The following is a 27,721-nucleotide window of genomic DNA, read 5'->3' on the forward strand; positions in this document are numbered from 1 at the left end:
CTCGCACTGTCTGTTGGAACGGACAAGAAGCTGAGGTAAAGTTACCATCGAACCCGTAATTGTGTTTCGTTTTTTGCATTAAATGTGTCGTGTGAATTTCTTTTCTTTCTTTGTTTTTTAATCTAGAACATGGAATCTTATTGAGGGAAGGGCAGCTTTTACCAAGAACATTAAACAAAGTAAGCTTTTGAAATCTTGATCAGGTTTTTTTTTTTCTTTTCTTCATGCATTGTACATGTATCTCGAAATGAGTTTGTCGTCTTGTCCTTCGTAAAGACGCACAGATCGTGCAGTGGTCACCAGCAGGAGATAAGTATGTTGTAGCCGTAAATGAGAAATTGGATGTCTACGACCTGGAGTCTGCCAGCGTCATCGGCACCTTCAGCTACAGGAAGAGGATTTCGTCTGTCAGATTCATAAAGGTTTGTTTTAGGTTACTGTTGATTTTATTTACTTTTTTTTTTCCACTTCAATTTAAAATGATTTTGTTTATATTATAATACATACCATCTTATTTACCTTAGTTATTTTCTTAAGAACCTTACTAACTTCACTTACATACTTATTTTACTTTACTTATGTACTGAACTTACTATACATGATGTACTGAATACCTTACTTGCTGTATTGACTTACTTTACTTACTTTTATACTAAAGAAATCTTAATTAAATAGTCACTACTTATCGGACATTATTTAAGTATTACTTAAATTGCTAAGTGCAAATTACTTAAGCGCTAATGTACCTACTTAACATCGTCGACTTACTATCAGAAACTATTTACTATCCTACTATTCTACTTGATTAACTATATAGCTACAATACTTAATTTGCTTTCCTTACTGCCCTAGTTAACTTTACTCCCAATGTAATTAATCTGTACTTAACTCTAATTAATGGTGCTTGCAAAGCATTCTTACTATCCTGCATACTCTTCCGGACAAAACTTCGGAGCGTAACTTGTCCCGCAGCTTTTGTCCTAGACCCATGAATGAGGTGTCAAATTGTCCGGCTCATTGAAGAGAGGTGTGTTATTACTTTTCTAAGCGTTCCGAGTACGCTTATTTGTTACTTCCGGTACCGGGTCTCAAAGTGGCCTTTTTCCCCCCATAGACTCCCAGTATAAACTTTGGAGGTTTATAACTCGGCAAGCTCCTTTAGGGTGATACTCTGAACAAAGGTTTAAATTGGTGTACCGACTGGCGTTTCGGTTGTGCCGTAGCCCCGCCCCCAAAATATGCAAAATCTAAAACCTTTTTACAACATGGACATGTGACATATCAAAACACTCAGAACAATGAGGGGAACTTCCTCACGGGTATTCTGGTCATGTCACGTGATGTCATATGAAAATCAAAATTTAGCACAACATGGACATGTGACATACCAAAACACTCAACACGATGAGGGGAACTTGCCACGTGCAAGCACCATTCACATTTTCTTTAGGAAATGTACGATCTAGTTCTTTATATTACTTAAAGTGAGTGACGTGACATATGGCTAAGTACGGTGACCCATACTCAGAATTCGTTCTCTGTGTTTAACCCATCCAAAGTGCACACACACACAGCAGTGAACACACACACAGCAGTGAACACAGACTCGGAGCAGTGGGCAGCCATTTATGCTGCGGCAGCCGGGGAGCAGTTGGGGGGGGGTTCAGTGCCTTGCTCAAGGGCACCTCAATCGTGAGGTGACCTTAGGGTTACGAGTCAGACTCTCTAACCATTAGGCCATAACTTCCCCAGTTACTTTATTTATTATCTTGCATAGCATACATGATTTTAAATTGGTGTACCGACTGGCCCTTCGGTTGTGCCGCAGCCCCGCCCCCAAAATATGCAAAATCAAAAACCTTTTTACAACATGGACATGTGACATATCCAAACACTCAGAACAATGAGGGGAACTTCCTCACGGGTATTCTGGTCATGTCACGTGATGTCACGTGTAGTTATTTATTGCCCGACTTACTTTATTTGTTTGCATGCATATGTTCTTATTTACAGTATATCGACAGTACTTTATTTATTATTTACTTAACGTCATACATATATACCTTACTTTACTTAATTTATTTACTGTATATCTTAGTATTTACTATATACCTTTTTTTCTTAACCTTTAACCTACTTACTGTATATTTTATTTTACGCAGTGTAAAACTTACTTGGAGCATATTTTCCTTTGCTTACTGTATACCTTAAAGGCAGGGTCTCCGATTTTTGAAAGCCAATGTCGACATTTGAAATCACGAAAACAAACACGCCCCCTAACCCAAATGGGTCCCACCCCTTTATGTATAGCTCCGCCCACACATACATACGTAACCCAGGCAACTACTGGAAAGAAATGTGTCTTTATCATAGCTGAAGGGAAGAACAATACGATTGCAGATAAACAAACAAGCAAAATTGCCACACAAGCATAATCATGTAAAGGACAAAGGCATATATTAGTTCTGTGTAACAAAGCAAAACCAACGTTACTCACCTATTGAGAAGGAAAAAAGCGCCTCGGCGTCTTAAGTAAAGTCATCCACATATTCACAGGTCGGAGTTTCCCGAGTCGATAACTCCTGAGCTAAACGCTGTTACTACACAAAACGCAGTTGTAGCTGCCTCTCTACATTACTACGATAGAAAAGAGGTGTTATTTGTGTAGTAACAGCGTTTAGCTCAGGAGTTATTGACTCGGGAAACTCCAACCTGTGAATATGTGGCCAACTTCCTGCTCCTTCAGTTCTCTCCAGCGCTGGAAAGCTGATCCTATATTAACACGTCCTACTTCTTGCCTTAGCGTAAGCCTTTCTTCGCTTTCTTTGTTTTTATCCTCCATGTCAGTGTTAAAACCACTTTCTGCTAATGTCACACATGCGCACTGAACACTATCTCCGCCCATATTGACAAGTCACGCCTCTTTCTGCTCATTGGCTACGCGTTAGTTTTGATTTTTGTTTAGTTTGTCGTCCCGACAAACTGAAGCATTTCTCAAACAACGGAGACCCCACCTTTAATTTTCTTAGAATATCCCTTACTTACTGTATATCTTATTTTACTTAGTGTAAACTTTATTTTTCTTAAAGCATACCCTACCTTACTGTATATCATACTTTAAAGGATATCTTACTTCACACAGGGATACGTCTTACTTTAGTTAACGTATTATGTATTTCTGTGTGTATTTATTTGTTTGTGTGTGTTATTTGTTATAATGGATTATAACATCATCCCATTGCAGAACACGCTGCTGGCCGTGGCAGGAGATGATGAACATGTTCAGGTGTATGACCTCACCTCTGAAAAGTGCATCTGTGAGTTCAAAGCTCATGACAACAGGTGTGTTTCGCTTAACATGCTTAAATCCTGCTTTGTAGGAGAATTTTTACTTTAAATGTCAAGTTACACGTATGTCATGAGAGGACACGTTGGAATCGATCATTTAACTGTTCAGCAGCGAAGGAAATATATGCTTCCTTACGAAAACTTTAAGTTACGTCTTTATTTCGGTCTGTGGAGCGTTTCCCATACGAGAACGAGCATGTATGAGATTAATGATTTAATTATTCTTGCTCTCATGATGTTACTGATTTGTATGTTTGTAGGGTAAAAGCACTGGACAGCTTTGAGATGAATGACTTGTGTGTGTTGGTCACTGCATCTAATGACGGATTCATCAAGCTGTGGGACTTCAGTGCAGAGGTCCGAAAGCATCTCTGTGGACACGTTATTGTTCTGAACTTCTTTTTACTCAACTCCCTTACTTATTTTACTTACCTTACCTTATGTACTTAGTTAATTTACTAACTTTATTATTTACTGCCTTATCTTACTTTGTGTACCTAACTTTACTTACTTTGTCTTACTTATTTACAAACTACCTTACTTTGTATTTTTCCCTTACCTAACTTTATTTATTTAACTTCATTACTACCTAACCCTACTTATTACCTTACTTTACTTTACTTACTTTTGTTGTACTAATTACTTGACTTGATGATTATCTCACTTTATTTACTTATATTTACTCACTATTTTACTTTATTTGCTTCTTTATCCTACTTAATTACTTACTTAATACTTTAATTACTTCCGAACATCTTTTACTCATATTACTTGCATACTTTTATGTCCTTAATGTGTATTAAAGAGCAAAAGTCGCTAACACTTATTTACTTAAATTTACTTCCTTACTTAAAGCTCCTGTTAAACTTAACCATCCTGTTTATTGTTCGTTTGTACTTAATGCCAAATAGGAACATTTTTGGTGTCACCCAAAGAAGGAAGGTAAGTTAGGTAGGAAGTGTAGTGTCACTTACCCCAAGAAAGGAATTCTATTTTATTGGAGTTTGCAAAGAAGGATTTCAGGTTAAAAGTTTGCATTAGATATTATGGAGCTGAATTCCAAGTCGGCGTTGGAGGGAAAAAAACTTTATGTAGTTTTTGTAGTAACAACTTATGCTTAATTTTCTATATTAAATACTATGGAAACATCCTGAATGCTTTTTTTTTTTTTTTTTTTTTTTAAACATCCCATATTATTATCGCAGCAAAATATAAAGACGTTTTAACGTATCTTTATTAATGTACCTTCAGAAGCACGAAGCAGTGCGTCTGCTAGGACAGGTGAACACCACTGCCCGACTCACCTGTCTGTCTGTATGGAGAAGCAGCCCAAAGGAAGAAAAGTCGGACACGCAGCCTGCGATGTCTCAATGTACGCTTGAACACCTGGAATAAAATACTACTGCCATATAAACCATAGTTTCATTTCCATCCATCGTGCTATGAATGATTTATGTTCATTTTTTTGTTTGTTTACCAGCTGATAAGGAAGCTCTACTGCCACCCAGAACCAAGAGAGTAAGGATCCACAAGGAGGAGGTGGTTGTTGAAGAAGACGCACCATCCAAAAGACAAGGAAAAAAGAAGAAAAAGCAGAAAATGCAATGAGAAATGTTTCATGTGAATGCAGGATTCATGATGTTATTTCTTTTTCCTTCTTCTGAATTGCATTGGTAATGAAGGAAGCTTTGTACATTTTAAAAAGTATAAAGTTTCGACCTGCTTGTGTGTGGAAAAAATTTTATCTCATTGTACATTTCCTCAAGTGTATCTTCAAAACAAATATGCTACATAACACGAAATGTTGAAACGTGAATTTATAAGCTGTTGTAATTGTCATTATTTTACCATATAAATCTCTGTCCTTGTATGGAATTATGTTCAAACAGGCTAGAACAGATGCACAAGCATAGTGGTTAAAAATGAACAATATAGGACGTAAATGTACATAAAAGTTATGTATGATAATCCTTGCACCGTGCTGAGACAAAAGCACTCGCAAACGAAATAGCTGATTTCCCCTGCGGACATCACCGAACGGTACCACGTGCTAAGTAGCTGAAGGAAAACGCTGCAAACGGCACTGCATGGAGGCTAATCAGAAGTGGCTTTGGATTTTCAAATAACTGATACCGGAGAAGCTTTCCGTGAAGGATAAAAACTTGCAGAATTTACTTTTAAGGCTTACATTTACTTGCAGAAAAATTAACACAGTGTGAGTGCTTAGCAGGGGGATGTGGAAGCTTGGTGGTTAAAGTGTTGGACTACTGATCGGAAGGTTGTGAGTTCAAATCCCAATGCCACCAAGCAGTCACTTCTGGGCCCCTTACCCTCATTTGCTCAACTGTATAAATGAGACAACTTGTCATGCAAAATCAATCAAGAAAAACAAGAACTCTCGCGACGTCCTTGCAAAAAATAAAAACCACCCACCTTGACCCGCGGACACGGGCGCGCGCGCCCCCACACGCACGCACACACCTTCAACCCCGAAGAACCAAAAAAACCCTCAGATATCTTCTCAATATATACCCTGGTGCTCCTAGGAACCCAGGTGCCATATCACCTTATTTACCGGCATTACCTCCTATGTTTTCTGAATACACTGACCCAATTTCCCCTTATTTCCCATTACCTTTCACCCATATGCCCATTTATGGATTTTCCTCCCCTTATTTTTCATGACCTCAGACTAAACACCTGGGCCTTCTTCAGTCTGCACAACAAGTTTATGAGCACCACATGCCCATTTATGGATTTTCCTCCCCTTATTTTTCAGGGCCTAAGTCTGTGGACCACTGTTTTTTTTTCATTCTACATAACATGTTATTGCTATGGACAAGGTCTGGGAACCATGGTCTTTTCCCTTCTACATAACAAGTTGTTATTACAAATGTGCTCAGACTGACTAGGCCTGACAGCCCCGAATCTGGTTGCAATAAACATCTTTGGCCTACAACATCACCTTATATATGTCTTATGACAGCAATTGTAATATTTTGCAAGGCCTAATACTTTACTTTGGTTATAGTATTGTAAGGAATAATATTTTAATTATTTCTACTAAGATTTTTTACAACACAACTGTAAGTCGCTCTGGATAAGAGCATCTGTCAAATGCTGTAAATGTAGCTGCCACACCACTGTGACCGAGCTGTTATTATGGAATGAGTGCATTAAAGTTGTATAAGATTTTTAACCCTAGTAAAGATTAGTTCTTTATTAGGTTATGCACTGTAGATGGAGCAGAAAAAGATCTCTCTATAGATAGATAATTTTGATAAAATATATATCAAAGATCAACTTGATACATGCAAGCACACTATATAACAGACACTATAAACATGCAAAATCTGGTCCATATTGATTGTTGCTGGATTATTAGCATGTTAGCATGATGTGGAGTGAAGAGGTGTGAGGGCGTGTCTATGTAATGATTGACAGGATGGCCACGTGAACAAAAACATGTATTCTGGACCGGATGTTAGCGTTTTCAGGGAAAAGTCCTGAGAGAAAAGTGCCTTTTGTTTATTATTCCACCTTTTCGTTTTATTATTGAGGAGGAAATGTCTCTGTCTGTTGTACCTCTAAAATAAACCTGTTGTTCGCAGCTGCGCTTCTGTCACAGCTACTGCTATAGAAAACATTCATTCAACACTTTCTAACAAAACAGAATTGAAAATCAAGCGACATTGTTGAATTTAATGAATTTAATTTAATAACAAACGATTCACATTTTTTTTAAAACCTAGTTAGATATGTAAGCTATATTTAACAATACAGTATTCATGCTTTTATTTTGAAATGTCCTCTCTCTCCTTCTTATAATGGAGTCCTCCGAGTTCATCCGGGTACTTTTGACGTTTACCTGTACACTAATACAAAGCGTGCTGTTTTTAAGTTAGCACTAAGTGCGCCATAGCTTGTTTTAATATAGATTTAATTCATATTTTTAGCATTTAGCATGTCTGTAGATTGGCTCGGGTATTGTTTTGCTGCACTGATAGCAACAGGAGGCATTATTGGGTTCATAAAAGCAGGTAATGTTCCATTAACTACTTAACTACCTACTTAACTAACTACCTAAAAGTTAACCAGCAGCCATTAATATTTATTCGTGCTTACTGTAAGAATGATTTGAATATTAAATAGACGTTTTCTCTCTTTTCCCAGCTACTGTTCACTGAGGCAAACAATTTATCAGGTGAAAGTAGAGAAGGTTCTAGAAGTGATCAGATGACCCCGACGTTTAATTAGCATATTCATCAGTCGTTATGCTCATTTGCATATCACGTGATGTTTTCTGACGCGTTTAATCACAGTAGTAAATGTAAAAAAATATATATATATATTCATGGTATTCATCTCCTTGTTTTTTCTTTTTCAGTAGAAGCAAAAAAAAATTTTAATTAAAAAAAAATAAAATCCCCCAGTTTGTCATGTTCCAGAGAAAGCCAGGAAATTTGCGAGCTCTTATTATAAAGGTGTTACCAAAGCGCTGACACTGGAGACTCCTTCCTTCTAACTAAACGTAACATAAACATGTCCGCACGTGAACAAACAATGCAGACCTACATCTTGAGAGAAAACCTTCCTGAATCGTGTATCTCGATAGTATTCTTTGCTGATGTATAAGTGAAATAAAACACTTCAGGATGTGCGGTGATCTGGAAATAAACAGCTACGCTAGAAAGAGACAGAACGATCCGAAAAGAAAAAAAAATTTCTTGTGAATGACATGTACTGCTTTCATTGTGCTGCTGCTATCTAGTTGAACAGTCAGTAAAGCTGATGTTTGTTTGTTTTTCTCTCTCTTTTTCCCAGGTAGTATCATGTCACTGGTAGGTGGAATGGTCTTTGGGGTTTTGTCAGCGATTGGTTCTTTCCAGTTGTCTAAGAATCCGAAAAACATCTGGCTTTCATTTGGTAAGGTCCAGCTAATTGATCGGGTGAATTCCTAAATCAAATTGGACATTTTATTGTTTCTATAGCAATTTTTTTCAATACTTGTACAGACACTTTTACTGTGCATAAACAGATTAAAAACTGTAGTTGTTGATGTACAGATGAAGTTCTCTGTAAGCAGATGTTTATATTTCAGTGGTATTAATGATTTGTAACCGTTTTCTCAGTAACAATACCAGCTGTATAATGTTTATTTATAATAATGTTTTTTTTTTTTTTTGTTAATTTTGTGAACTAACTACAGATGTGTCTGCTATAAAATAAGTGAATCAGTTGCATTGCTCAGCTTTACGTTCTTTTTATCTGGTGTACTTGTGTGTTTTTACCACTAGGGACGTACGGAACACTGGCAGTTCTGATGGGAGTAAGATTTCTGAGCTCATGGAAAATAATGCCAGCTGGGTTGATAACAGGAGCAAGGTAATTCACAGTTCCACTGCTTAATCCTACGTTAAGAGGGAACGAGCAGAAAGCAGCACTCTCATTACATAATCGTTTTGTACGTAAACAAACGTTTGATGTCGTGCTGTATTTTCATATTCTCCCTCTTCACAGTTTATTCATGGTCTTGAGATTAGTCCTGAGGTTCCTGTGGCCACGCAACAAAAACTCATGAACGAGTAAGGAGAGCGGAAAGAAAAAAGAATTGTGGATCACCGAACAACTCATTGTTCTCTACACCATGTTTGTCAACAATTGTAATAAATTATGCCATTTTTCTAAGATATTGTGTTGTTTAAAATATTTTTTAAATGTTTAAAAAAAAAGAAATATAAATTAGACCCAGGCAAATTAAACATTTTATATCAAACCTTTCTAATGTTTTCCTTTAAATGGGAATTCTTTACATGCTCGAGTGTCATTAAAAACAAACTGTTCTTTTTTTACCTTATTTTTAATGCAGTGTGACTTTTATTTGTTGTCTTGTTTATCGTTACTGTTTTATTCCTATTTTGCTAGGTAATTACAAACCTAACATTTCTGTTTCTAAGCAAAAATAATTGCAATTATGCTAATAATGATAACACATCATTTAATAATAATAATAAATTTTATTTAAAGGTGTCTTTCAGGGCACTCAAGGACACCGTACAGGTGAGTGATGATGATAAAATCAATACAACAATTTTAGTACCTTAATAGTAACCATAAATAGTACCTTTTAAAAACTTTTTCAACTTTTTTATGTAGACCCCTTAACTTTGTTTTTGTAAAATAACTTAAATCACGAGTCATTGGTGTGGAATTTATTATTATTATTATTATTATTATTATTATTATTATTATTATTATTATACGTTGGAACAAAACATTTGTGGTGTCCTTTTAATGGAAATAATCTTTTAATATTCCTTTTCGGTGATAAGATTTGACATTTATTCATCACACGACCATGTGACCATATGTTCGATTCCTTACTTATCTTAGAAATATTAAACCTTCTAGCAAGATCATTCCTAAGTTCACTGACAGCTTATTCTTCTCCTTGCTCTTCATTTCTAAGTGAATATTTGCCCCACGTTGTTCATAACACGCAGCTAAATGTCATTCATCAGCTATTTAAGAGCTTTTAGTTGAGTTAAAGTTAAGTGTGAGTTGCTTTCAACTGAACTGAAACACGCTTCATTATTTATTTATTTATTTTTTTCCGAGGCTGTGCTTTTGGTTTATTTACGGTAACGTGGACCTGCAGTGTCCGCAAAGGCATCAGGTGATCTAGTGACTTAAAGCGTAGGTTGACGGGAGAAAACACAAAATGACAGGCAAAAATGTGAGGAAATAATCTGCTGGGGTTTAAATATGGATGTAGGACAAGGCTAGTAGTTCGAGGATGTGCTCATTTTGTTCGTCCGTCTCGTGTCTTTTTATGGATTACTGTTACTATCATTATTATTATCGTTATTATTATTATTATTAGGCCACTTGGCGTAACCATGGGGTTGTGTTATAGTCTGCGTCCCCGGTTATTCGGGGATCTGAGCGGAACCATTTCAAACGCCAATTCAGACCCGGAGCAGCCGCCCGATCTGCTCATTCCGTCGCGTCTTGGGGAATCTCGGCTCGACGAGTCCGGAGGGAACAGCAAGGCATCTCCAGCGCCATCTCCATTACGCGCCGGTCAGACGCACCAGTGGGAACGTAGGCACGCTGGAGACGCCACCGCGGATGGAGCTCTCATCCAGAACGGAGGAGGAAAAGCCACAGGAACCGCGAAGGATCGCAGCCGGAGACTAAACCTCCTTCCTACATCCAGCCAGAAAGCAAAGAACTGGGACAAACTGGTGGTGGAGGAAAAGGAGGCCGAAAAGGAGGCGCGCAAAGTCAGTAAAAATATCGACCGCGTCTTGAAAGAACTCAAAAAGGAATACAAGCAGACACACAGGCTGCTTTTATTGGGTAAGATCACTGAAATAATTCTCCGTGTTTATTGCGCACATGTTTGTTTACACAGGGCTCAGATTTTATACGTACATCTGACCTTCTTTCTTTCTTTTTTTTTAAAAATTCTAACCCACGTTTAACATGATGATGATTAAGCACCATGACGCAATAGACACCACATTTACCCTCGACCGGATCACAACAAACTAAATCTCGAATTAATTTATTTTATACATAAACATAAATATATACACGAACTAGGACAAGTTCTATTCTATTCCTTAAAACCCTACTAGTGACGCCGTAGGATGAAAGTCACGTGACCGCCAGGCGTCGGCGTCACAGAGCCGGAAACAAACAACTCGTAAAAGTATTTGAAGAAATTTCCGAATTAAATGTCGGCTTTTCTCTGTAGCTACTTATCCCCCAAAACTACCCAGAAGACAGCTATCAATCTTTGATCTTATGATGCGTTATATTAGATATTATACATAACTTAACAATGTGTCTATAAACTGTTTGGCTGAATGATTATTAAATCTATAATATATAAATAAGCATAAAATAATCCCTATAAATAAAATCCAACACAACACAGAGATGTTAAAGATAAATTTGTGCCTTTTGTTTGTTTGTTTGTTTGTTTGTTTGTTTGTTTTTTGGATACATAGATCATATAATACCAGCTCGACAAATCGACAAATAACATTTTGTTTTGTTTAGACTAAAATACGTAACGTATAGAATGTGTGACAAAATGACAAAACACGGACAGGGAGCGTGTAAAATCGTCATCGTTATTCGTATCGCCTGAGTTTACTCTTCTGAAAAAGTATATTATACTCAAAAATCGTGTGTCGGGAAATGAGAACATGGCGGAGGCTTTTTTTTTCCAGAAACACAGGATCGTTTGGTCTGTTGAAGGATAAAGCGGATGTGAGGAAGTCTTGAACGTCTATCGCTTGGATTTCGGATGATATACAAACAAAAGTTCGAAGTGATTCGGGAGAAATCTGATTGATCTCTTTGGTGTTTGTGGGATTTCTACTTAAACAGAGTGATGCGGCGGTGCTTTAGTCTAGACCAGCTCTCTGACTTCTTCATCTCTCTGCTCAAACAATCCAGCTTCCAAAGCTTTCACGCCGATAGCTCCGTTATCTCGTAGATCGCTGACTCTGAAAGCCTTGTAAAGTTGTACAGCTGCATTGCGTTCTGGGACTCTGGGTCCATTTGCACCAGTGTATTCATATTTAAACATACTTCTAAACTAAGTGAACATTTCCATGTGTGATGTAACGAGATGCTATTAGTTTACTCGGTGTAAAAATTTTCTCACCAGAGAAATCCAGTAAGTTATCGCTCTCCTCTGCGCAGTGTTGCAGAGTATCTGAAGAACTGAACTTTGCTTCCTCTGTAACTAGGTTTTATCATTCACTAGGGTTGAACTTTGTTTCTGGAGTTGCCTTAATGCATGAAGCAAAGAATTATCATTCGGTACTGATGTACCGGATCACACAAAGCGATATTGTTATCAGCAAAAGGTCTTGCCAGTTGATTTGCACTAGTGCAGGGTTTTCAAACTAAACCATTTTATTTTCAAATTCTGACCTTTTTAATACTGTAAGTAGACTAAACTGTTTATGGAATTTGGCCTGATTTTTTAAGATAAATTCTTGTGATTTAGTGCCAATTTATCTGTCCGCAATTGTTTATTTTTAATTTTTAATAAACTGAGGGCATGTAGCACTGGTTGATGAAGGTCTTTGGAGAACACGCATTTAACCTACTGTCTGGTACATAATTCTAGAGATGAGAAATAAAATATATAAAAGACTGTAAAGCTAGGCTTTAATTAAGGTGTCTGTCATAAGAGAGATTTGATGGACTGACCGTAACCGTGTCTTTGGAACTCTTCGGTACACATTAAAACCAAGGTTTTGGGGCAAAACATGATGTAGAAAAGTGAGCGAGCTGAAAGTTTAAAGCTAATGTTTATGCAGAAGTAAACAAACATCTGAGACCTCAACGATGAGAACTTGCCAGGGCTTGCGGTTTTGTTTGACAAGCTTAGACTTAATAGGCTAGGACTTCTTCAAGAAGGTGATGTTAAATGAAAGGTGTGATTGGAGAATGCATCAGGTTTTTTTTTTTTTAAAAGGAAACACCATGGCAGTTCTACATAGAGCTACGTGGAGCATGTACACGTTTATAAATCTTCAAAATACAGCTGTGTGGCAAGTAGCTGACTAAATGAGGAAACTGAATGCTGACAGGAAGATTATTTATAGTTTTGAACTCGACTCGATGGTAGTTAAGGTTTCTATCTTGTTTGTACATCTTAATCGATTCTGATTGGTCAGAAGATTGGTCTAGAACAGCAGCTCTGACTGTGATGCAACTTCTACATAAACGTGTTTATTTGTTGATGGAGACTTTTTAAGTTTATTTCACAACATTTTATGGAAGGAGTCTACAGTTGTAAGCTTTCTGATTGTCCCAATTTTCCAGGACAGAGCAGTCCATGCTTCTTTGGTAGGGAGGGAGAAAATAGAAGCTGGGGCAAACGTTAAATGTAACTATAAATAAATTAAACGTCTTTCTTCTAAAAGAGGAATATATACCACGGGGACTTGCTGTTTGTTATGAGAAAATAAGCAACTTCTTCATCACACTGCTGCCAAGGAGCCTACCAAGGTTATTAAATTAAGCAATTCTTTGGAGTCATGTGAAAACTCCACAAATAGAAATCTGTGATTTCTGTAACTATGTCACATGAAGCCTTATATTCAGTTGCTTTGCACTGTTTAGCCCAAACTACCCTAATCATAACACACAACACATTTCCCCCTCTGTAAGTGCCACAATCACATTTAAATATAAGTCTGATATAATAATAGAATTTTGGTGTTCTATTAATCATTGTATAATATTATTATTTTTTTTATTGTGTTATGTTTATGTTCTGTAAAGCTGCTTTGGGGAAATGTCCATTTACATTTTAAACTGAGAATGAGTTAAATATATTCTCTCTCTTTTCTCTTTCTTTCTCTCTCTTTCTCTCTCTCTCTATATATCTATCTATCTGTTTCTCTTTTTGTTCTCTCTCTCTCTCTCTCTCTCTCTCTCTCTCTCTCTCTCACTCACTCACTCTTTCCTCTCTTCTCTCCCTCACTATAAAGATAATTTTTTTTGCATGCGCACGTAGGCGAAGGAATACGGCGTCGCGAATACACCCCTTTTCCGGATGTTTGGTCGTTTATGAATGTGGGCGATACCATAGCGGAAAGGAAAGGAGGGGGATGGGGGTGTTAACACAAGCTAATGGGCGACAGTAAACAGCAGCATGGAGGGGGAATTCTGACAACGCCAAGGTTGCACTGGGTTCTAGTTCTGACTGCAGTGAGAAAGGGTTTTAAACGGCGTTGATGTGTTTATAACAGTCGCGTCCTTTTTAAAATCACCCCTACAAACGCAGAGACATTAAAAGGCCAACATAGCCTGAGTTTGTCTTGTACATGGAGCTGAGTTACAGCCCCATAGCCCTTGTGAGAGTCACTTAGTCACTCTGTAGCTGTTTAAATGTGCGTTTTACCTCTAATAGAGGTTTATAACTCTAAATGAAGGCCTAAAGAACAATATATGACCTAATGTGTCATTTACAAACATGTCACAAAACAATGAAACGGAGAAACAAAACAAAATTGGGGAAAGAAAAAAAACTAACAAAATTGTTGACTAACGAAATGTTTTTCTCCAGAATTTGACGCAAAATACCAAACTTGCAAACATCTGGTCATTGGACCAAGGTTCATATGCTGAAATCTGAAATTTCTCTTAATTCAGAAGATACGAACGAGGAAAGACGCTTTGAGACGACGTCCATTTACATTTTACATTGAATTGAATTGAAAGTGAATACCAGAACCATGAGTTAAATATTCTCTCTCTCTCTCTCTCTCTCTCTCTCTCTCTCTCTCTCTCTCTCTCTCTCTCTCTCTCTCTCTCTCGCTATGAATCGTCTGTGGCCCAACGACAAGGGAAACAAAAATAGTTGTTAAAAACAATCACGATTTACTTCGTATCTGGACAAATTGTTTGTTTTATCATTTCACTTACAATGTAGGACTCTTCAGATATTCAGACATAAACTAGATTGTTTAGGGTTGGTTTTTTTTTTGGTCTCTCTCTGTTTACATGTACATAACTCTTGACCCATATACGATTTCTGTGTTTACATCATCCTCGGTAGCCTCTTTGAATTTTGCCTTAAGGTCTTTATTACAAGCGGGACAGTCTATATTTGTGATCTGCTATGACTTATACTTATGTACAGCTTGCTTTCTTGTTGAACATGTTCTATATTTGTATAAGGAAGTGCATTATTTTTGTGATATGATGGCAGGAGTTTATACAGTATGTACTTGCCTTTGACCGTTAAGCTCAATATTCACTGTTCATCACATGCGATGATTCACTGTTCACATGATTTCTATATTCTGAAACACAACATATCTGCTAATCATTTGCTTTGTGTGATGGTGTAGGAGCTGGAGAATCAGGAAAAAGCACCATCGTGAAACAGATGAGAATTCTTCACGTGAACGGTTTTAACGCAGAGTAAGTGGACATTTACTTTCCAGGAACATACATTTACCATTATTTATTAAACTTGAATGCTCTTGTTCTTTTTCCAGTCATCCATAAATCCATTAAACATGTAATACCAGAGGTGTCTTTTTAATACAGTCACTCAAACCTGCTACATGACCACACTCATCCCCAAAGTCACATGTTCACCAAGACGTTGCATATCTGTTGGATATCCGGTTTTGTAACAGTACATAATCCAGTGGTTCAAGCATCTTCTGTTTTTAGCGGCAGCGTTTAGGATCTTCGAGAAATCCCTGCAGTGACCCAGGAATGACCCGAATTTTAAGCTTTTTTTTTTAAAAACCCACTTAAAACATCAGCCAGACAGAATGCAAATAAAATTTACCTGTCTGAAAAGCAAATTCACAGAAGGTAAAAAGGTCACAGGAATGCGAACAATGTTTGCATCTCGAGAGAGAGCCTAGGTGAATTTGACTTGGGAATTGGGAACTCTCGAGCCTCTCTTGTGAGCCAAATGAAAACAAGTGATGTCTTTTGGGAGTTAAAAGAAAAGGAGGCTAATTATTAATTAGCCTTACCCTCTTGTCTTATCTAACTGTAAAAAACAAAACAAAAAACGTCTTATTCTCTGACACATGATAGTGTTTTTTTGGGGTTTTTTTTTTCTTCCTTTCTTCCTGTTAGCTTTGTTAGCAATTTTGGCACCTCTGACTAAACCTAAATATAGCCTTAAATAGTATTCTGCTACAAAGATGTGAATTCAGGAAATGAATCAAGTTTCTTACCCGTTTTGTGCCTGCAAACACTGAGATACGTATTTTCCCTGTTTATATACGCAGAGAAAAGAGACAGAAAATCCAAGACATCCGGAAGAACGTGAAGGACGCTATAGTGGTAAGTGACCTTTGAGGGGATTTTCTGCTGTGATCGTATCGATTGTATCAAGTTTTAATATGACCGAGATTTCATACGTTTTGGCATTTGTTTCATTCTTGTAAAAGTCATTATAATAAAACCCGTCAAATGTTGAATTTGTGTCCTAGACGATAGTGTCTGCCATGAGCACTTTAACACCGCCTGTCCCTCTCGCCAACCCGAAGGACCAGTTTAGGATCGATTACATCAAAAGCATAGCGGCGCTGTCGGATTTTGACTACCCACAGGTAAGGGACACGTTCAGTTGGTCTTAAAGTCGGCCTTTAATGCGATCGTGTTTTGACCTAAACGATATCGCAATACAGTTTAATGGAAATCCCGGAGCATCAAAAAGAAGAAGTCAGCACTAATGGAGTATGAAAAGCCTTATAGCAGCACTTTTGACCGGTTCTACATTCTGTTTTGCCAGAAGGTGTTGAATATTTATCTAACAGCAGCGCTGGTGGAAGTAGTAAATGACAGGCCCATGTTAATGTGCATACTGGTATGTTATCGTTACTGTAGTAACAGAAAACACAGGGACTTACAATCTTATAGGGATTTACAAACATATGGAGAGTTTTTCTGTATCAGGATGTACAGGAGTATTTAATGGAAGGAGTCTCCAGTTTCAACACTTATTTTATTATAGTTTCCACCACAGGGGAAGTCGTGGCCTAATGGTTAGAGAGTCTGACTCCTAACCCTAAGGTTGTGGGTTCGAGTCTCGGGCCAGCCACGACTGAGGTGCCCTTGAGCAAGGCACCGAACCCCCCCAACTGCTCCCCGGGCGCCGCAGCATGTGTTCACAGTGTGTGTGTGTTCTTTGGATGGGTTAAACGCAGAGAACAAATTCTGAGAATGGGTCACAGTACTTATCATGTCACGTCACTTTTTCACAAGAAAGTCTTAAGGACAGGAGTTTATACTTTGTGATTTGTTTGGGAAGAATGACAAGCTGTGTTTGTTAAATATTATTAATCTCAAGTCACTTTTACAACAGTCATAGTTTGTCTTTGTTGCAGGTAAAGATCTCATTTGAAATTTTCCAACACAGAAGGTTTATGCTTTTTTTTTTGTCGTACTACCTTGAAGAAAATGTAGGTAATGGATGATGTGTATATAACACATACGAACTTGATCCTAGGTAACGTGAAACCTTGGGACCAAGGCTTTGTGTAGTCTAACGTGATACCACCATATGCACATGATCATGTGCGGTTCTCTACACATGTGTAAACTTTACTACAGATTATATACACTACATAGTTTAACACTGACCAGACGTGACCTGACACTTCTTATGTATACAACATGTATGTTCTGCACAGGAGTTTTTTGATCATGCCAAGAAACTTTGGGACGACGAAGGAGTGAAAGCATGCTACGAGAGGTCCAACGAGTACCAGCTCATCGACTGTGCACATTAGTAGGTTCTCTTCCTTACTCTATTGTTTGTGGTGAATGGTGACTAAAAATCATTGCAGTATTCTATTTGCTGTTTAATAACAAGTAACTCAGACAGACTCGTATGGCAGACACTCACATTATTTGAAGGCGGGGTCTCCGAATTTTGAGAAATGCTTCAGAAAACTGAGTCGAATAATAAACAAAAATCAAAACAAACGTCTAGCCAGTGAGCAGAAAGGGGCTTGTCTTGTCGATATGGGCGGAGAGAGTGTTCAGTGCGCAATGTGTGACATCAGCAGAAAGTGGTTTTAACATTGACATGGAGGATAAAAACAAAGAAAGAAAGAAAGAAAGAAAGAGAAGAAAGACTTACGATAAGGACAAGAAGTAGGACGTGTTAATATAGGATCAGCTTTCCAGCGCTGGAGAGAACTGAAGGAGCAGGAAGTTGGCCACATATTCACAGGTTGGAGTTTCCCGAGTCAATAACTCCTGAGCTAAACGCTGTTACTACACAAATAACACCTCTTTTCTATCGTAGTAATGTAGAGAGGCAGCTACAACCGCGTTTTGTGTAGTAACAGCGTTTAGCTCAGGAGTTATCGACTCTGGAAACTCCGACCTGTGAATATGTGGCCGACTTTACTTAAGACGCTTTACTCGAGGCGCTTTTTTCCTTCTCGATACGTGAGTAACGTTGGTTTTGCTTTGTTACACAGAACTAATATATGCCTTTGTCCTTTACATGGTTATGCTTGTGTGGCATTTTTGCTTGTTTGTTTATCTACAATCGTATTGTTCTTCCCTTCAGCTATGATAATGACACGTTTCTTTCTGTTAGTCACCTGGGTTACGTATGTATGTGTGGGCGGAGCTATCGATACAGGGGTGGGACCCGTTTGGGTTAGGGGCGTGTTTGTTTTGGTGATTTCAAATGTCAACATTGGCTTTCAAACATCGGAGACCCTGCCTCTGTGATCCTTACAGTGATCGGTTTTAGTAATATTAGTAACATTGCAGATCGATTTTTTTTTTTTTATTATTTTTTTTTTATTACAGTTAAAGGACAGAAGTCCAATGTCTTCTTTATAGTGGACTTTGCTCTTATGTGACGAGCTGCATTTTATATTTCAAGTGATAACAGGAACGTTCTTGTTCCATGGACTTTTTACAACATTAAATATAAATGGATTAAAAACTGTGTTGTTATTCGATAACCGAAATGTAATCTCTTGCAAATTAGCCTCATTTTTCGATAGGTTTCTGAAGCTTGATTCATATTCTTCATGCAATTTATCACTTCATCATAGTAAACGTCCAAAGCGTCCTTAAAGACACGTTGAATAAAGAATTCGATAAAAAAAAAAAAAGAATAGATCCCACAAGATCCTTGTCCCTGTGCAAAGCTTTTAATCAGGGATTCCTAAAGAAGAGAGATCTCCGAGCAAATCAGAGTGTGAGTGAGAGAATTCTGAGGAAGAAAATGAGAGAGAGAGAGAGAGAGAGAGAGAGAGAGAGAGAGAGAGAGAGAGAGAGAGAGAGAGAGAGAGAGAGAGTGAAGCAATGCTGGATTTTCCAGTGGCCGTGTTGTGTATAGTTCGATAGTTCTCCAATCCCCTCTCTTCATGGCACCCTCCCAGAGCTTATATAAAAGCGCCATGGAGCCAGAGCAAACACTGGCTATTTATAGCAACTGCACTGCAGAGCACAAACTGTTTGAGTGGCCACGTGTGTGTGCGTGCAGTCAAATCAAAGTGAGTATCCTGGCAATGTGCTGTAAACAAAGGAAGGTCAGGAAGCAAAGCTAAGGTACATTGTGTGTGTCTTTGGCTGGAATGAACACATTAATCATGGCGCACAAATTACATTTATTGGAGTAAATTTGTCACGGGGATGGCGCAAGAGTGGAAACTTCAGCGTTTGGTCCCGTGTTTGTAAAGCTGGACACTAGACTACGCTACGGAGGACAAGTGGCAAACTAATCACCCGAACAAAACGATGACATTTACCATAAACTCATAAAAATAAATATGATGATGGAAAGTTATAAAATGGATGAGAACATAGTGCTGTCCACCTGATCGGTTCCCGCTATCTTGTGTCATATTATCAGCTTGGAAAAAAAAGAAATAAATCATGATGCACTCCGCTAACATGTTTTAGGTTGTTATAGTCTATTGGCTGGCTAGTAAAAAGTGCCTGTGTGAGTCATCACTCTGCGAATCAATCCCCTGTGAATATTTATTGATATTGACGTGTGTGTGTCTGTGTGTCTGTGTGTGTGTCTGTGTGTGTGTCTGTGTGTGTGTGTGTCTGTGTGTGTGTGTGTCTGTGTGTGTGTGTGTCTGTGTGTGTGTGTGTGTGTCTGTGTGTGTGTGTGTCTGTCTGTGTGTGTGTGTCTGTCTGTGTGTGTGTCTGTCTGTGTGTGTGTCTGTGTGTGTGTGTGTGTGTCTGTCTGTCTGTGTGTGTCTGTGTGTGTCTGTGTGTCTGTCTGTCTGTGTGTGTGTGTGTGTCTGTGTGTGTGTGTCTGTCTGTCTGTGTGTGTCTGTGTGTGTCTGTGTGTGTCTGTGTGTGTCTGTGTGTGTCTGTGTGTGTCTGTGTGTGTCTGGGTGTCTGTCTGTGTGTCTGTCTGTCTGTCTGGGTGTCTGTCTGGGTGTCTGTCTCTGTGTGTGTCTGTCTGTGTGTGTCTGTCTGTGTCTGTCTGTGTGTGTCTGTCTGTGTGTGTCTGGGTCTCTGTCTGTGTCTCTGTCTGTGTCTCTGTCTGTGTCTCTGTCTGTCTGTCTCTCTGTCTGTGTCTCTGTCTGTGTCTCTGTCTGTGTCTCTGTCTGTGTCTCTGTCTGTGTGTCTGTCTGTGTGTGTGCGTCTGTGTGTGTGCGTCTGTGTGTGTGCGTCTGTGTTTGTGTGTCTGTGTGTGTCTGTGTGTGTCTGTGTGTGTCTGTGTGTGTGTGTGTGTCTGTGTGTGTGTGTCTGTGTGTGTGTGTCTGTGTGTGTGTGTGTCTGTGTGTGTGTGTGTCTGTGTGTGTGTGTGTCTGTGTCTGTGTGTGTCTGTCTGTCTGTTTGTGTGTCTGTGTGTGTCTGTGTCTGTGTGTGTCTGTGTGTGTCTGTGTGTGTGTCTGTGTCTGTTTGTGTCTGTCTGTCTGTGTGTGTCTGTGTGTGTCTGTGTCTGTGTGTGTCTGTCTGTGTCTGTGTCTGTCTGTGTCTGTGTCTGTCTGTGTCTGTCTGTGTCTGTCTGTGTCTGTGTGTGTCTGTCTGTGTGTCTGTCTGTCTGTGTGTGTCTGTCTGTGTCTGTGTGTGTCTGTGTGTGTCTGTGTGTGTCTGTGTGTGTCTGTCTGTGTCTGTGTGTGTCTGTGTCTGTTTGTGTCTGTCTGTCTGTTTGTGTCTGTCTGTGTCTGTGTGTGTGTGTGTGTGTGTGTGTGTGTGTGTGTGGTCTCTCCTGGTCACGCATTCAGACCTACCCATTCTTGTAGACTCTCATTACCTTTTCTGCTTACTTGTTCTGCTTAGTGATTAACACTTGATCAGTCTTGATCACTCCCACAGACACTCTTGACCAATCCCGCCTACTTGCAAAGAAATTTCTGCTAACGCCTTTCCCACAGACACCCTTGACCAGTTCTGCCCACTTCCACAGACGGTCTCAAGCAATCTCTTCTGCTCCTGCAAACCCATTTGACCAATCCCTCCTACTCCAAGAGACACACTTTCCTACCTATTCCTGTCCATAGCATTTACCCCAGAGATACTCTTGACCAATCCCCCCCTATTCCTCTCCATAGCATTTCCCACATACCTACTCCCACCTATTCCTGTTCACAGTGTGTTCCACACAGATACTCTAGACCAATCTTGACCTCTTGAGCAGAATATTTGACCAGTTACCTTCCACAGATACAGACACTCTTGATCAGTCTTGATTCATGTTCATGCCTGCAGCGTCTCTCGCAGAGACGTACTTGACAAATCTCATCCATTGCTGCCTAAATCTTTAGACAATTTTGTCCAATCCCAGTCATTCCCACAGGTCTTTTGCCTAGAATGAATGTCAGGAGCCTGGAGCTATGCGATTCTCCCATGCTAGTGAACATGGCCTTTGTTTGTTTGAAGATCTTGTCATGTGACTGTCCTGTCTTACCCACACGAGATGAAAGAAACGGCTCTTTGAATCCTTGCAAGGACCCCGTGTAATGGCTCCTATTTATTTTGGCATGGGTGGTTTCCTATTGGATTGCATTCCTGATTGTTGGTTAATGGGGTTTATTTATTGTCAGCGTGTAATTTTTGAGTGTGGATCCCGATCAGATGATCAGTCCTTTGTACGTTGGCGTACCCAAGGCAACATGGGGAGCTTTCCAAAGATGCCTGAAGATTTTCACATGTTTGTAGTTGTTTTGATGCTGAGCCTTTTATTTAATATGCAGTATAATGAAAAATGGATCCATTTATATTTTTTGTGCTAGTATTTAAATGTATTTATGCCATATTAATGGTTTGTTTCTGTGTCTTTATAGCTTCCTTGACCGAATTGATGCTGTAAGACAAAGTGACTACACGCCAACAGATCAGGTATACTTTGTTTTGCAACCTTTTTTTTTATTATTTTATTTTTTTTTCAAAGAGGTTTCATTTCCTTTTAGACTGTAAATAAGCATAACTCCAGTGATAAGATCTTTTACTGTATCTACTGTGATCTCCTCCCTTATCTCGTGCTTTTGCTGAGTCATTCACATATCTTACATGGTTGCTTCATATTTATATTGTTTGTGTCTTGTTCCAGGACTTGCTGCGCTGCAGAGTTCTGACAACAGGGATTTTTGAAACGCGATTTCAAGTAGACAAAGTGAACTTTCAGTGAGTCCGATTCCTGTCACTACAAAAGGAGTATGCAAAAATTGTGTTGAAAATTCCTTTTGTGTTGGAAATTTTTTTCCACCTGTTTCCTTTAAAATAAATCAATGTACCATGATTGGGATAAAACCTTGTTTTTTATGCTATAAAGAGAATAAAAAAATAACAAAAGCTACTCTTTATAAAAAAAAAAAAAAAACTTTAGACAGTGGTATTTGTTCCACTAGAGGGAGCCATTTTCCTGTTTTCCAGATAAAATGCATGAACTGCCCTGTTTTTTTTGTTTTTGTTTTTTTTTCTTCCCCTCTCATAGTATGTTTGATGTGGGAGGTCAAAGAGATGAGAGGAGAAAATGGATCCAGTGCTTTAACGGTATGTTTGTAGTCACTTTTAATATTTATATTTACAGACATTGCATCTGAACATGTGTTATGTTTAACTTACCTTGTTATGACCGATTAACGGCCATAACTAACACGGCCTACAGCATACTCCACAACATGGTAAGCTACACACTGCACTTTAACTTCAACAGTTCAACACTGGACTACACACACACACACACACACACACACACACACACACATACTGCATTTATACACACTGGACTATACACACACACTGCATTTAATTTAATATAATAATCTATCTGACAATAATCTATCTGTACCACTGGACATTTCTGTATCTGTGCAGTCTGTTGCACCTTAACATATTACATATATATAATATTTATATTTATACTGTATATAATGTGTAGTGCATTGTAAATATGTCTAATAGTACACTGTGTGTACTGACTATGTATGAGCACATTGCATCTTTTTCACATTTGCACATTTCACCTGGTAATGAGCATTTTGCACATTTTCACCCGTATGTAAACTGTTCTGCAATTTCTGGAGCTCGCTCCCAAGAATTTCACTCACCAAGGCAATGGTGACAATAAAAGTGACTTGACGGTTCGTCTTATGTTTCAGATGTCACTGCGATCATCTTTGTGGTGGCGAGTAGCAGCTATAACATGGTCATCAGAGAAGACAACAACACCAACAGACTACGAGAGGCACTCAACCTCTTTCACAGTATCTGGAACAACAGGTACCGCCCAAAAACCTTTGTTTTTCCTCCCCCAAAACGTTCTGTATTGGACACGGATAGAAACTCATAAAAATCTAGCTGTTTTCTGATAATCTTAGTATGTGGATGATGTTCACATGTAACAAAATGCAATCCATAAAACAACTATGGCCCGAGTGACATCATATACACTATGCACTCTACCAAGAAGATTTTGGTGCCTAGAAACTATTCCATTAGGTTTATCAACATGGGAAAAATCCTGGAGGATGCTGGGAAGTGAAAACGTGATTTTTTTTGTTTCATGACCTCGTGTGTCTTTTGTGTTTCTTCCCTCAAGGTGGTTACGGACCATCTCTGTTATTTTATTCCTCAACAAGCAGGACATGCTGGCAGAGAAAGTATTAGCTGGGAAATCCAAAATCGAAGACTATTTCCCAGAATACGCTCGCTACACCATACCAAATGAAGGTGAATCTACTTCACATGCATCCATTTATTTATAACTCCGACATGGACACGATTATGAAACATGACTTCAAAGCATGGTGGCTTAGTGGTTAGCACGTTCGCCTCACACCTCCAGGGTTGGGGGTTCGATTCCCACCTTCGCCTTGTGTGTGTGGAGTTTGAATGTTCTCCCCGTGACTCGGGGGTTTCCTCCGGGTACTCCGGTTTCCTCCACCGGTCCAAAGACTTGCATGGTAGGTTGATTGGCATCTCTGGAAAAATTGTCCATAGTGTGTGAGTGTGTGAGTGAATGAGAGTGTGTGTGTGTACCCTGTGATGGGTTTGCACTCCGTCCAGGGTGTATCCTGCCTCGATGACGCCTGAGATAGGCACAGGCTCCCCGTGACCCGAGAAGTTTGGATAAGCGGTAGAAAATGAATGAATGAATTATCCAGAAAGTTTGCTAGTTCTATCTAAAAAAAAAAAAAGAATCAATTTAAGCCTCTCTTGTATCTCTTTCACTGTAATTAAGCTTATCTTTATTAACGTTATTTTAGTAAATGAGGGTTAAAGTACAAAAAAATAATTTACTAACTTACTAAAAAGTACAGCCAAAAAAAGAAAAAACCTTAAATAGAAATGATTCTACATTTTTCATTGTTAAATAATGTCATATAATATGTTATAATGTATTAATTATTAACTTTAGGTTATGTATCGCGCTGGCGATGCATATGTCGGCGACGCAAATCCCGCCGTTTGCCGTGTAAGTAGAAATACATTAGTACGAGCACGTGAATGTAAGCGTGATTTGCAGCGACGAATCCATGACCAATCAGTCGTCTGACCAATCAGAACGGAGAACCTTACCACTCTACCACTCTGTGGTATACAAATGCACATTAAATCATCTATAGTGCACCGATTTACTTTCAAAATTAGAATAAAATCAGTGACTGGCTTAAAAGATTTTAAACCCTTCATGCCCACATACACACACATATATACACACTCACACTCACACACACACACACACACACACACACACACACACACACACACACACACACACGCAAGAAAAGGGAATTTACAAGCAGCTGATTGAAACGTGTCTGTTATTTTTTCGTATCCTTTTAGCAACTCCAGAACCAGGAGAAGACCCAAGAGTGACACGAGCCAAGTATTTCATTCGTGATGAATTCCTGGTAGGTTTTTTGCTGCTCAGATCGAACCGTTTGTTCATTAACTTAACGCTGATACAGTGAACTTGCTTTGAGTAGAAGTGTTACTGAATCTGAAATTACAGCATCTCTTTTGGCTCTCTTAACAGAGGATCAGCACAGCAAGCGGAGACGGACGTCATTACTGTTACCCTCATTTTACTTGCGCCGTTGACACGGAAAATATCCGCCGGGTATTTAACGACTGTCGGGACATCATCCAGAGAATGCACCTGCGGCAGTATGAACTCTTGTGATCTGGTTCCCAAAAGCCAGAGCACTTTTTTTCTTTTTAAATAAAGAACCCACTCCTAAACAAGGCCAAAACCCATGGATTATATGTGTAACTTGTTTTTGGCAGATCCTGTCTAATTGATTATTTTTGCATCTTTTTTATGTGTGTGCACGAGTTCACCATATTGACAGTTTATTAGCTAAACCTACCCTATAGCCCCACCACCACCACCCCCAGCACCCTATGAAGGCTTTAGACTGTGTCTGTATCCCACTGTACGTCATGTTCAAAGCCCTAAGAAGCAACAATCAATTTAATTTAACTACAAAAACAAAAAAATCGAACAATTCCATCTGCACCATGAAGCATGCTGGTGGTAGCATCATTACTGTTTATTGTCTCTTGTTTTGATTACTTGTGTTTTTCAAAAGTTCACAATAGCTTATTTTCCATCGCTTCTTGGTCTTCATGATGTGCTGGTGTCGAGTTATATAACTGCATCTTTATCTCGAATTCAAACCTTCTATTTTGTTCATTTTTTGTTTTCTTTGGTTGTTGGAAAGGGTGGACACGGTGGCTTAGTGGTTAGCACGTTCGCCTCACACCTCCAGGGTTGGGGGTTCGATTCCCGCCTCCGCCTTGTGTGTGTGGAGTTTGCATGTTCTCCTCGTGCCTCGGGGGTTTCCTCCGGGTACTCCGGTTTCCTCCCCCGGTCCAAAGACATGCATGGTAGGTTGATTGGCATCTCTGGAAAAATTGTCCATAGTGTGTGAGTGAATGAGAGTGTGTGTGTGCCCTGCGATGGGTTGGCACTCCGTCCAGGGTGTATCTTGCCTCGATGCCCGATGACGCCTGAGATAGGCAGCCTCTTTGTTAACCAGCTTGTTCCATTCTTGAACAGATCATCGTTGCAAGCATTGTCGTTTGGTGAATCTTTTCCATTAATGAATGGGGGGGGATCGAAACCTAGTAAATGTCCCTTGCGTCTTTGGTGCATGGACCCCTTTTATCATATAGAGATAAGTGTGTACCTATTTGGCAAAGGTATTTAGCTCATAAACTGTGGGTGTTTACACGTGCACACACACACACACACACACACACACACACGTCCACCACTTTCTGGAGATAGCACCATGTATCCCGTATCGTGACCCCTGGCCTCTTGGGCTCTCTGCTGCTCTTTGTCTCCGCTCTACTGAAGATGTGAACACTGGGAAAAGAAGTATACAAGAATTAAAGCGCCGCACTTTTGCACCAGGTTTTAACTGACTGTATTGTCACAGGTGGATACACTCAATGTAGCATCGAAATGTCGGAGTTAGAGCATTATTATTACAGACCGAAGACGTTAAAGCAACTCTCAGCCCCCTCTGGTCTGTCCATGCATTTGATTTCTGACCTTGTATCACTTTGAATGATATACACATACACACTCTGTTTCTTGACTTGTACAGACATCGCAAGCTGATATTTCTCTTGCACAGATTATTTAAAAAAAATAAAAAAAAAGTTATTTTATACAACTTTATGGAAGGAGAGGTGGGGGGAAAAAAATCTACTTGTAGATCTTTGTGCCTTCAATATGGCTGTACCTGTAAACAAAGCTGAGATATAAGTATGTGTGTGTTTTGTTTTTTTAAATCATCATTATTGTTGACTTTTTTTTTTCTTTTTTTTTTCGGACTGCACTGTACAGCTTGATGTCACTCTGTCAGCAGGAGGGACTGCCGACGGGGACCTACTCTGTAAATGTACTGTTTTTTTTTTTTGTTGTTGTTGTCGTTTATGTTTTCTTTGCTTGTTTTGTTTATATAAAAATGCTGATTAGTTTAAAAAAAAAAATCAAAAAATTCTGTATACGTTATGCAAATCGATTCCTCCGCCCCTCATTAGCATAACATTTAAGAGCACCATGCCTAAAATCTAAAAAACAAAACAAACGGAAATATCAGTTGATCAAAAGATACACAACCAGGTGTTGTTTTTTTTTCATAGGGACCTTTTTTCAGTATGAGGTATGAATGCAATATGTTTGTGTGTCTCTGTGTGTGTAAGAGTGAGCTGTTTGCACTCGCTTCTAAATGTGTGTACATGTAAATTTATAGGTCTATATAAATATATATGTACATCGCTACATGTTTAATTATGTGTGTTGACGTGTATACATGCCTTTCTGTGTATACAGTGAAGAAGTGTACATGCACACATAGATAAGCATGTGTGGAGTGGAAAAACGAATAAATGAGAGTGCAATACA

At 38.9% G+C, this 27,721-nt stretch overlaps 4 protein-coding genes across 6 annotated transcripts in view; all 4 read left to right on the plus strand.

Annotated features, from left to right (window-relative positions):
- arf2b (ADP-ribosylation factor 2b) overlaps positions 1 to 1,589 on the plus strand; it is a 27,552-nt gene extending 25,963 nt beyond the window's left edge. For both annotated transcript variants that reach the window (XR_007140108.1, XR_007140109.1), the window contains exon 8: positions 1,560 to 1,589. The gene's annotated coding sequence lies outside the window, so the exon portion shown is untranslated. The remainder of the gene's footprint in view (positions 1 to 1,559) is intronic.
- The window catches only part of pak1ip1 (PAK1 interacting protein 1), a 7,385-nt gene extending 2,217 nt beyond the window's left edge, over positions 1 to 5,168 (plus strand). Inside the window, exons 4-10 of the mRNA XM_027148068.2 lie at positions 1 to 35; positions 127 to 179; positions 277 to 422; positions 3,245 to 3,342; positions 3,609 to 3,705; positions 4,600 to 4,720; positions 4,829 to 5,168. The exon at positions 1 to 35 is cut by the window's left edge and continues 40 nt beyond it. Of these exons, the coding sequence (XP_027003869.1) occupies positions 1 to 35; positions 127 to 179; positions 277 to 422; positions 3,245 to 3,342; positions 3,609 to 3,705; positions 4,600 to 4,720; positions 4,829 to 4,956 (678 nt within the window). The 3' untranslated portion in view covers positions 4,957 to 5,168. The remainder of the gene's footprint in view (positions 36 to 126; positions 180 to 276; positions 423 to 3,244; positions 3,343 to 3,608; positions 3,706 to 4,599; positions 4,721 to 4,828) is intronic.
- A 2,003-nt stretch (positions 5,169 to 7,171) lies between these two features.
- Positions 7,172 to 9,205, plus strand: tmem14cb (transmembrane protein 14Cb). Its single transcript, XM_027155878.2, has 4 exons — positions 7,172 to 7,388; positions 8,173 to 8,274; positions 8,646 to 8,733; positions 8,869 to 9,205. Exons 1-4 carry the CDS (start codon positions 7,313 to 7,315, stop codon positions 8,927 to 8,929), a joined length of 327 nt encoding a protein of 108 aa, XP_027011679.1. The 5' UTR covers positions 7,172 to 7,312; the 3' UTR covers positions 8,930 to 9,205.
- Positions 9,206 to 9,952: 747 nt separating this feature from the next.
- Positions 9,953 to 27,721, plus strand: gnal2 (guanine nucleotide binding protein (G protein), alpha activating activity polypeptide, olfactory type 2). Of its 2 annotated transcripts, XM_027155862.2 has the most exons (13): positions 9,953 to 10,710; positions 15,240 to 15,312; positions 16,146 to 16,200; positions 16,350 to 16,469; positions 17,553 to 17,650; positions 22,140 to 22,194; positions 22,406 to 22,479; positions 22,790 to 22,848; positions 23,457 to 23,577; positions 23,897 to 24,027; positions 24,716 to 24,772; positions 25,144 to 25,211; positions 25,337 to 27,721. In XM_027155862.2, exons 1-13 carry the CDS (start codon positions 10,248 to 10,250, stop codon positions 25,481 to 25,483), a joined length of 1,521 nt encoding a protein of 506 aa, XP_027011663.1. In that variant the 5' UTR covers positions 9,953 to 10,247; the 3' UTR covers positions 25,484 to 27,721. The 2 variants fall into 2 exon arrangements, with proteins under 2 accessions (XP_027011663.1, XP_027011669.1); XM_027155868.2 differs by lacking the exon at positions 24,716 to 24,772 and having other exon boundaries at positions 9,976 to 10,710.

The sequence above is a fragment of the Tachysurus fulvidraco genome, chromosome 3, assembly GCF_022655615.1.
Source record: "Tachysurus fulvidraco isolate hzauxx_2018 chromosome 3, HZAU_PFXX_2.0, whole genome shotgun sequence".
Taxonomy (NCBI): domain Eukaryota; kingdom Metazoa; phylum Chordata; class Actinopteri; order Siluriformes; family Bagridae; genus Tachysurus; species Tachysurus fulvidraco.